Consider the following 9,781-nt stretch of genomic DNA (forward strand, 5'->3'; position numbering starts at 1 on the left):
GGAGTTCAAGAATGGCAACGAGAGGTCGAGAGTTCAAGAATGGCAACGAGAGTTTGGATTTCAAGAATGGTAACAGGATTTCATAAGTTCGAGAATGGCAACGAAAGGTCGGGAGTTCAAGAATGACAACGGGAGTTTGGAGTTCAAGAATGGAAACAAATGTTTTAGAGTTCAAGAATGGCAACAGGAGTTCGGGAGTTCAAGAATGGCAATGGAAGGTTGAGAGTTCAAGAATGGCAACGGGAGTTCGGGAATATAAGAATGGCACTATGAATTTGGAGTTCAAGTATGACAACAGAAGTTCGGGAGTTCAAGAATGGCAACGAGAGTTTGGAGTTCAAGAATGGAAACAGAAGTTCTGAAGTTCAAGAATGGCAATGGGAATTTGGAGTCCAAGAATGGCAACAGAAGTTCAAGAATTGCAAAGGGAGGTCAGGAGTTCAAGAGTGGCAACAGGAGTTCAAGAATGGCAATAGGAGTTGGGGAGTTCAAGAATGGCAACAGGAGTTCGGGAGTTCAAGAATAAGAACGGTAGTTTGGAGTTCAAGAATTGCAATAGGAGTTTAAAAATTTCAACGGGAGGTTGCAAGTTCAAGAATGGCAACGAGAGTTTGGGAGTTCAAGAATGACAACAAGAGTTCGGGAGTTCAAGGAAAGGTCAAGAGTTCAAGAATGGCAACGGGAGTTTGGGAGTATAAGAATTGCAATGGGAGTTTGGAGTTCAAGTATGGTAACAGGAGTTCAAGAATGGCAACGGAACGGAAGTTTGGGAGTTCAAAAATTGCAACGGGAGGTCGAGAGTTCAAGAATGGCTGGCGATGGCAGTTTCGAGTTCAAGAATGGCAAAGGAAGGTTGGGAGTTCAAGAATGGAAACGGGAGGTCCAAAGTTTAAGAATGACAACCAGAGTTTAAGAATGACAAAGGAAGGTTGGGAGTTCAAGAATGGAAACGGGAGTTCGAGAGTTCAAGAATGGTAATGGGAGTTCGGGAGCTCAAGAATAGAAACGGGAGTTTGGGAGTTCAAAAATGGCAACAAGAGTTCGAGAGTTCAAGAATGACAATGGGAGTTTGGAGTTCAAGAATGGTAACAGGGAGTTCAAGAATGACAATGATAATACAAATTACAAACTAAATCCTAAAAATAAGAGAAGATATTCTACTTCAAAACCCAAGAGTTCCATCACATTTTACATTCAACATACGTTTCTCGATTGCACGTGTTGCTGACAATGGCGACCACCAGGCTTAGCAATGTGTGACAACTACACTCTATATGGTAACACAATAACTACAAAAGTACGACTGCAATGCAACCTCGAATTTAAAGCTAACCAAATAGAATTGAAATCCTATCCAACCTAATATAATATATATCAACGAGATCGAGAAATTAATTTGAACTTAGAGACAAATATGCACAAAGATAAGAATATTAAAGAGAATAATTTTCCATTCTCAAGATTAGAATTATTCTATCATTTGTATTCAAACAAACTAAGAACAAATGTTAATTCGTACATTGACTAAAAGAATTTCAATTTATTGTATAATCTAAACGATCACAGTTCAATAGGAGATAAGTTTATATTAACTGAGTCACAAACGAACCCGAGTTTTTCGATCATCACATGTATATTTTTAGGTCTCCCAATAAGAATGGTTCCATTGCTTGAACCATTAAAAAAGAATTCGCACCTTGTTGGTATAAATAACCACTCACAATTCTTTTTAATTATCTTATCTTCATTATCACTCTCATTCAGATAGGGTCTGGATTCATTCATATATGTAACTAATATAAAATTATTTAAATTTTTATTAAACCACGATAGGAATTTGGAATATATTCAGAATGACGTCATAAAAACAAAAATCTTTTGTTTTTTTTTCCACTTTCGGTTATGATGAGCATATTCCTTTCCCAATTTCAAATTAAAATTGAGAATTTGCATTTCCACTCACTCAATAATATATTTTTATTAAAAAAATTATAAGAAAAAGACTGAGCTTTTGACATTTTTTTTTTTTTTTTTTTTTTTACATAATTCCAAAATTAAATAATTTGGGAAGTTTTGGAGAAATAAAAGAGATTTAAACCAAAATTCCCATTAATGTAAAAATACAATTATTTTATTTATCTAATTTCAAAAGCACTCAACTACATAATTTTCTTTTTTCAAAATAAATTCAAGTATATCAATTTAAAATCGAAAAATAATATTTAATACTAAAAAAAGTTATGAAAATAAAATTATAGAATAACATGAAAATTGATATAAACTGAAGTATTAAATTATTAAAAAAAATTATGTACATTGAAATTATATTAAATTAGTATTATTAGAATAATATATTTTCGTGTATATAAAAATTCTTGCAAAATAAACTTTTTTTTTTTTTGGTCTAAATATTTTAAAATGGGCCTAAAAATTTAATAACCATTTTAATGCCACGTGGAAATGGCATTATTGAAATAAAAGGGAGAAAGAAGGGTAGTATTGGAGGGATCATATTCTCTCCTTTATTTCTCTCTACCTGAGTTTTGTTTAATGAGCTACTTCGACGTGAATGAATCGTTTTGTTTGTGTTCTTCCGTGATTTGCTTCTTCTCCATTCTGGGTTTTTTGACCGTTGATTTTCTTCTAAAACCCCAATTTCTCTCTCGCTCTACTTTCTCTCTCTACCTTCATGATCGTCTGTGTCAGTGGCAGTGTGTGATCAAGCATTCTTACACTATTCTCTGTTCCTTCCCGCCGGCCGTGATTCATTCATCCCACCAGGTACTTCAATGATTTTGTGTTTTTTCCTCTACTTTTTCTTCTGGGTTTCCATGGTATTCTGTGAATATATTAAGTCGATGAAATATTTGTTGTTGAACTATGAATTCTTAGGGATTTTGTGCCTTTTCTCATCATTTGTTCTTGTGGGTTGCTATTGTTTTCTGTTGAAATTATAACATTGCTTCAGTATTTGTTCTTGAACTATGAATTATTAGGGATTTTGTGCTTTTTTTATCATTTGTTCTTCTGGGTTGTCATAGTTTTCCGTGGGGATAACGATATTTCTTCTGTATTGCTTGATGAATTGTAATCTTGCAGGGATCACGTGATTTTATCTCAACATTTACTTCTAGGTTGCTATAACATTGCTGAAATATGTGGTGTTGAACTGTAAATTTTCAGGGATTAAGTGTTTTTTTCTATTCTGGATTGCTATGTTTTCTGTGGGGATCACAATTTTGGAAGGATTATGTGCTTTTTTCTCTACATTTCCTCTTCTGGGTTGCTATTGTTTTCTTGAGGAAATAAGAATGTGGTTTCTATATTTCTTGTGAAACTATAAATTTTTGTTCACTCTCTCGCTCTCTTCTCCTTCTCAATGAATGCCTCAGACCACTTTGTAGAGAGAGAGAGAGAGAGAAACAGAGAGGGGTTTATTTGTAATTTGATATTTGATCGGTTTCTCCATGTGAAGTCTGCAAATGGGTCCTTTACTTTGAGCCCTTTATCTTCTTTTCTTGTGTTTTGCTAAGCTCGAAATATGACAGTCATCATTCTTCATTCCGCCTGTTTTTGACTTTCTTTTCATTATTTTGTAATTTTATATTGCTATCCTTTTGTTTTTTGGTTCGTAATATAATATATCTCATCAGTTTCCTTTTGAATTTGGAACTGGCAAGTTAAGGATTAGAGGTTCCTGTTGTTTCAGCTGAAATCTTTGACAACTCCTCAATAGAATCTTTTGTTCTTTTTTTGTGTTCTTTAACTTCTAAATCAAGAAAAGCATTAATCCTCTAAACCCTCCTCTCTGTATACTCAAATATGTTGTAGAATCCTCCATTTCTGTTGGTTTTGATTTGAAATAGGATCTTGATTCCCTGTTGTTCTTCCTGGTTCTTGTTCTGTGTGTGAATTTGGCATTGCTTTTGCCTGAACAGCCCAGAGAAACCTTATGAATCTGGCAAGAAACACACAGCAATATCCTTGTGATTTTGGTTTCGATTCGAGCTTGACGAATTCGTAGTGTCCGAAAGTTCGAAGAAAGGGTAGAAATTGAGATATGGGATGTTCCATGTCAAAGCTGGAAGATGAAGAGGCAGTAAAACTTTGTAAAGATCGGAAGAGTTTTATCAAACAAGCTGTTGAGCAGAGGAGACTATTTGCTTGTGGACATCTAGCCTACATTCAGTCATTGAAACGAGTATCTGCCGCTCTTCGTGAGTATGTCGATGGATACGAGCCTCGTGAGCAGTTGTTAGATTCATTCATTACACCCCCTTACACATCTGTAAAGAAAACAAGTCCTGGTTTCATATCCATAACGCCGAATTCGTTCTCGACGCTTCTTATCGAATCTAAACCGAATAGAGTGGTGAGAGTAAATTACCTTAGATCAGGAGGGAATGGGGCAGTTTCTGTAGAAGAGAGACCTCAATCACCTGAAACTGTGAGAGTTCAATCTTATTCACCAATGAATCAGTATGGATTTGATGGCTTCTTCCCAATGCAATCCTCACCAATGAATTCCTCATTCTTCTCTTATTCTCCTAACAACAGACCAAATATCCCTCCCCCATCACCCGAACATTCGCAATGGGACTTTTTCTGGAACCCGTTTTCGTCTTTGGATAACTATGGCTACCCCTCGAACATTGGTCTCAATCATATGGCAATCGACGATGAGATACGAGGACTAAGACAAGTTAGAGAAGAAGAAGGGATTCCTGAACTGGAAGAAGATGAAACCGAGCAGGAAGACAATAGCAATAGAGTAAACGTCACTGAAGAAAGAACACGAGGGAGCCAAAGTTGTTGTAGAGAGGAAGTTATTGTTGAGGACGTGGATGAGGACGAAGAAGATGAGGATGAGGACGAGGAGGAGGACAAGGACGAGGAGGAGGACGAGGAGGAAACAAACAAAGGAAGTGAGATGGATCTTGAACCGGAAGGGAAGATTGATGTATCAAGGCTCCAGAATGCTGGACCTATTGCAAGTACAAGCCAAGAATCAGGGGTAGCCGATCCCAAATCCAAGGAAGAAACACCGGGTTTTACTGTTTATGTGAACCGAAAACCGACGAGCATGGCAGAGGTAATCAAAGAATTGGAAGCTCAGTTTATAGCAGTTTGCAATTCAGCAAATGAGGTCTCAGCACTTTTAGAGGCTAGAAAAGCTCCATATATGGCCACTTCAAATGAACCTACAGGTTGGATACATAAACACTTCGATCTAATTCCCTTACTTTTAGTACTTCTTTTGCATTCAAGTCATTTGACCATAATCCAATTCATGAAGTCTTATTTCTCCTTGCAGCCATGAAAATGTTGAACCCAGTAGCTCTATTCCGCTCGACTTCATCTCGTTCTTCCTCATCAAGATTTCTAATCAGCTCTTCAGCAACTAAGGACGAAAGTGCTTACGAGAGCAATGGCAACGTACCGGAAGAATCCAGCTCATTTTCACACGGTCATCAATCGACATTGGATCGATTATATGCTTGGGAGAAAAAGCTCTACCAGGAAGTGAGGGTGTGTAGCCCAAATCCTCTCCTGACTTCTAATTTCTACTTTCAATGAATCCTGTGGATGTTTCTGATCTTTATAGTTTCCTTCTTATTTACAGTCCGGAGAAAAGATTCGAATCGCGTACGAGAAGAAATGTAATCAACTCAGGAACCAAGATGTAAAAGGCGATGATCCGTCTTCAGTAGAAAAAACAAGATCTGCCATGAGAGGTCTCCATACTCAGATAAAGGTTTCGATTCACTCGGTCGAAGCTGTGGCGAAAAGAATCGAAACTTTAAGAGATGAAGAGTTGCAGCCTCAACTTCTAGAATTGGTTCAAGGGTAAGTCTCCATTGTTGGACATCTCTATAGTTACATTGAGATAATCAACAACCATACTTCGTATGATTACACAGGTTAGCAAGGATGTGGAAAGTAATGGCAAAATGCCATCAATTACAGAAGCGAGCTTTAGATGAAGCAAAGCTTCTACTCGCCGGTATACCGTTGAAGTCGGACAGTAGAAAGCTCTCTTCAGCTCCGGTCATTGAGCCAACTTGGTTAGCGCGTGCATCAGCCAATCTCGAGATAGAGCTCAGGAACTGGCGAAGCTGTTTCGAGTCATGGATCACTTCCCAGCGATCCTATGTGCACGCAATAACTGGATGGCTCCTCCGGTGTGTAAATTCGGATTCCTCCGACACTACGAAGCCTCCATTTTCACCTTGTAGATCGAATGCATCTGCACTTCCAATATTTGGACTTTGCATCCAATGGAAGAGGTTCTTGGATGATGTTCAAGAGAAGGCAGTGCTAGACGGGCTCGACTTCTTTGCTGCTGGAATGGGGTCGCTCTACGCACAACAACAGCAAAGAGACGACCCTCACCGCGATCGAGTCAGGTCGAAGAGATTCGAAGAATCAGGCGGGAACATGGAGATGGTAGAGTTTGGGAAGGTTGATGAGGTAATGAGTGGAGAAAAAATGGCGGAAGTAGCCATAAGGGTGCTGTGTGCTGGGCTGTCATTTGCTATGAGCTCACTGACTGAGTTTGGTATCAGTTCTGCTGATGGATATAGTGATCTTCTTAAGAAAATGCCAAAAGGAGACAGCAGCCAAATGGCACAATAGGCTCATCAAGTGGGATCGGAATGTAATTACAAATGCTTTATTTGTAGCTTAGTATTCTTCTTTTTTGGGTTACAATGGTTAGAAATTGGCTTCATAGTTTAAATCTAACTTAGCTTCATGTAATTTTTGCTACTCCCTCTCTTATTTTTTTAGGGCGAGTTAGTTTGATGTTTGTCAAAGCTGATATAGCTGATATCAATAAAAATCGAGTTAGTTGTATAGATCTGTTCAAATGAAGGTGATCAACTATTTAGAATTATGCTTTTCGTTGAATTGGGTTTGATAGCATTGTCACGTTACAATACCAGAAAAATGGACCCAAAGTTGAGTTCAATCAAAATGCTATCAACCTCAAGCTCTAAAGATCTAGAAATTAGACGATCCCAAATTAAAATGAATATATAATGAGTTACGTTAACTACGGTTGAAATGGCTAATTAAGAAGATAATTGATATATAAGAGACACTATCTCCATTAGTATGAGATTTTTTGTCAAAACAAAGAGAGTTTATACTCAAAATAAACAATATCATATAATTGTAGAGGTATGTTGTTATATCTTTGTTTTCAAAAGTCACGAGCTATGTCAATAGAATTCTAAATGGACATAGATAGAAAAGTAGATAATTTGCTTATGGTTTATGAGAGTACCTAATATTACTCAAGTTTGGATATTAATCTATAAACAAGGTAATATATCTTATCATAGCATGAACTCTAAACCCTAAAACAATTTTAAAACCTCAACCTATACTTGAAAAGGCACCATTCAAGTCAAGTAATAGATGTGATAAAACAAACCACACCAAATTGGTTTTCCTTTTGAAAAACAATGCCCAAAAGAATACCCCAACCATTTGACAAAGGTCAGTAACAAAATTTTACGTCCTTAACAATTGAACTTGCAAATTCAACTAAATGCATAGCCATAATTTGCTGAATAGAAAAGTTGAGTGCTAAAGATTCTGGGTTTGATAAACAATAACGAGTAATTATACCAATTAATCAAAAAGTGAAAAGCCAAGGTCGTCGTCATCACTCTCCTCCTTCACCTCTTCCTTCTTCTCAGCTGGGGCTTCTGCAGCAGCTGGTGCATCTCCTCCAGCAGGGGCGGCTGCAGCTCCTCCACCACCAATGAAACCGCCACCACTACTGCCGCCAATGATCACCTGAAATACTAATGTTTAAGCAAGGCATGCACAACGGGTAACAACAGGCAAGCAGGGAGGAAGCTACTTGAGATATTGAAGAGATCATAAATCATAAATACTTTCAAACCAACTTCTTCCAAATACATCTGCAAATTCAGACAACCTCTAACAAGGAATTACACAAATATGTATTTTTATAAATCCATGTTTATCCAGAAAATGTAAAATTCAATGAGAGAATGCAGATAAGTTATACTAATCAAGGAACTCACCAATGAACATACTAAAAATATAATTACCAACATTGCTTTAGTTCATCATTATAAAACCATATATTTGGAAAATTCCCTCAATCAATAGTTGCTTAATCGATCATGTACCCATAAACCCATAATCGCAATTGTTAAACGCCAACCTATAGATCAAATAGACAAAAAGTTCAAACATACGCTAAAGATGGAAAAACTAAAGAAAGGATCGTCCCTCATCGCACAGGAAAGGTAAAAGATAACTATTCATATTGACCAAAACATTAGAAACCAGATTAAACAATCAAATAAACATTGATTACATTTAGAAGGGGAGCATTTTTTGAACATTAGATCGAGAACAATGAATAATAAAATCAGAAGTATTCGAAGAATCCACAAGACAAACTGGAATAGAGGAGAAAACAATGAATACCTGGAAAACGGCGGAGGTGGGAGTGACATAAGAGAAAGAGGACTGAACACCACCGGAGCAATCGACGGAGAGGACATTCTGAACGAGCGTCCTCTGGAGATCGTAGGTGGAATCGGCAGAGCCTTCAAGGTCACCCGAATACTGATTGGCAGTCCACTTGCCACCGGAGCTCCGACAGATGAAGGTGAAAACTCCCATTGTTTGATCTTCGAACTGGGATTCTGCTTGAAGCGAATTGCGAAGAAGAAAAAAGAGAGCGTTGGAGTGGACGGCTCTTCAGTGGATTGTGTTGAGATTTTATGTTGAGAGACGAAACCCTAGCGAGAGAGGAAAACGAGGGTTTGGCTTCGACAAATGACGGATTTGCCCTCACAATTTATCATTGATTTGATTGAACTCTTAATTTTTTTTTTTTTTTTTTTATTATGTTGAAATCTCGTATCTAAAATGTTAAAATTTTAAAATACTTTTTATTATATTTTTTTAATAAATTTGTTATATTTATTAAATATAAAATTAAATTTTCAAAAATTTATTAGATAAATTTTTTTAAACATGGTTAATTTAAATTTTAAATTTTAATATATATTTTCATCATTAATTTTATTATTTTAATATTATGGGACACGTTAATTAAAAATATTTATAGAAATTATATTCCTATCTTCATCTCTGTCTCATCTTATGCTTGTCTCGCTTTATTATAATTATAATTGTTGAAAATTATATTTGTAATATTAAATTTTAATTTTTTTTATAAATTAAATTGGTTGAACATTGCTTCAAAAATATTATTGAATTTATTGCTCTTTTTTTTACCTTAAATCCATTTGGGTGAAAATTCTAAAAAAAAAAAAATTGTCACGATGTAATAATTTTTTAACTTAGAGATAGAAAAGAAAAATTGTTCAAATTCAACGTATCTAATGATTATTTTAATATTTTTTAAATTTAATTATTAAAGGAGAATTATATTGTAATAGTGAGAAAATAAAATAAAAAGTCTAAAACTGAGATATTTTGGGTTTTATATTTTTAGAGTTATTTTGGATTAGTTTTGAAAAATTAGGTTAAATTAATTTATTCAATATATCCTAAGTTCGATATTATGAAACGTTAGATGTGGAATAAAACCGAACAAGATTAAGTTGTTATCGACTAAGGAAAGTTAGTAACATTGGGTGAAGCCAACACTCTAAGTGAACTTACTGTTGGAACGCGTATGAGCTGGATTGGATGAACTAAATGAAGTATGAATATCCCACGACATATAGTTTTTTTATTTTAAATACAAGATCTCGTGTATGTT

At 35.8% G+C, this 9,781-nt stretch overlaps 2 protein-coding genes and 1 long non-coding RNA gene across 3 annotated transcripts; 2 read left to right on the forward strand and 1 right to left on the reverse strand.

Moving 5' to 3' along the window:
- Nucleotides 1-2,542: 2,542 nt before the first annotated feature.
- LOC111492072 (nitrate regulatory gene2 protein-like) lies at nt 2,543-6,857 on the forward strand. Its single transcript, XM_023141249.1, has 5 exons — nt 2,543-2,781; nt 3,939-5,207; nt 5,315-5,529; nt 5,624-5,847; nt 5,922-6,857. The coding sequence occupies exons 2-5, from the start codon at nt 4,061-4,063 to the stop codon at nt 6,634-6,636; spliced, it is 2,301 nt and encodes a 766-aa protein (XP_022997017.1). The 5' UTR covers nt 2,543-2,781; nt 3,939-4,060; the 3' UTR covers nt 6,637-6,857.
- Nucleotides 6,858-7,425: 568 nt separating this feature from the next.
- On the reverse strand, nt 7,426-8,794 carry LOC111492258 (60S acidic ribosomal protein P3-2-like). The gene is made up of 2 exons (XM_023141541.1): nt 8,473-8,794; nt 7,426-7,806 (listed from the first exon to the last, which is right to left on the reverse strand). The coding sequence occupies exons 1-2, from the start codon at nt 8,668-8,670 to the stop codon at nt 7,639-7,641; spliced, it is 366 nt and encodes a 121-aa protein (XP_022997309.1). The 5' UTR covers nt 8,671-8,794; the 3' UTR covers nt 7,426-7,638.
- Nucleotides 7,814-8,313, forward strand: LOC111492259. The gene is made up of 2 exons (XR_002719841.1): nt 7,814-8,225; nt 8,260-8,313. It is a non-coding gene; the product is annotated as an uncharacterized LOC111492259 (long non-coding RNA).
- Nucleotides 8,795-9,781: the final 987 nt, after the last annotated feature.

This window comes from Cucurbita maxima, unplaced genomic scaffold (assembly GCF_002738345.1).
Source record: "Cucurbita maxima cultivar Rimu unplaced genomic scaffold, Cmax_1.0 Cma_Scf00017, whole genome shotgun sequence".
Lineage (NCBI taxonomy): Eukaryota > Viridiplantae > Streptophyta > Magnoliopsida > Cucurbitales > Cucurbitaceae > Cucurbita > Cucurbita maxima.

Coding starts and splice junctions, on each gene's coding strand:
- LOC111492072 (XM_023141249.1), top strand. CDS start 4,061: ATGGGATGTTCCATGTCAAAGCTGGAAGATGAAGAGGCAGTAAAACTT. Junction 5,530..5,623: donor AGCTCTACCAGGAAGTGAGG/GTGTGTAGCCCA, acceptor TCTTATTTACAG/TCCGGAGAAAAGATTCGAAT. Junction 5,848..5,921: donor CTTCTAGAATTGGTTCAAGG/GTAAGTCTCCAT, acceptor ATGATTACACAG/GTTAGCAAGGATGTGGAAAG.
- LOC111492258 (XM_023141541.1), bottom strand. CDS start 8,670: ATGGGAGTTTTCACCTTCATCTGTCGGAGCTCCGGTGGCAAGTGGACT. Junction 7,807..8,472: donor CCACCTCCGCCGTTTTCCAG/GTATTCATTGTT, acceptor TTAGTATTTCAG/GTGATCATTGGCGGCAGTAG.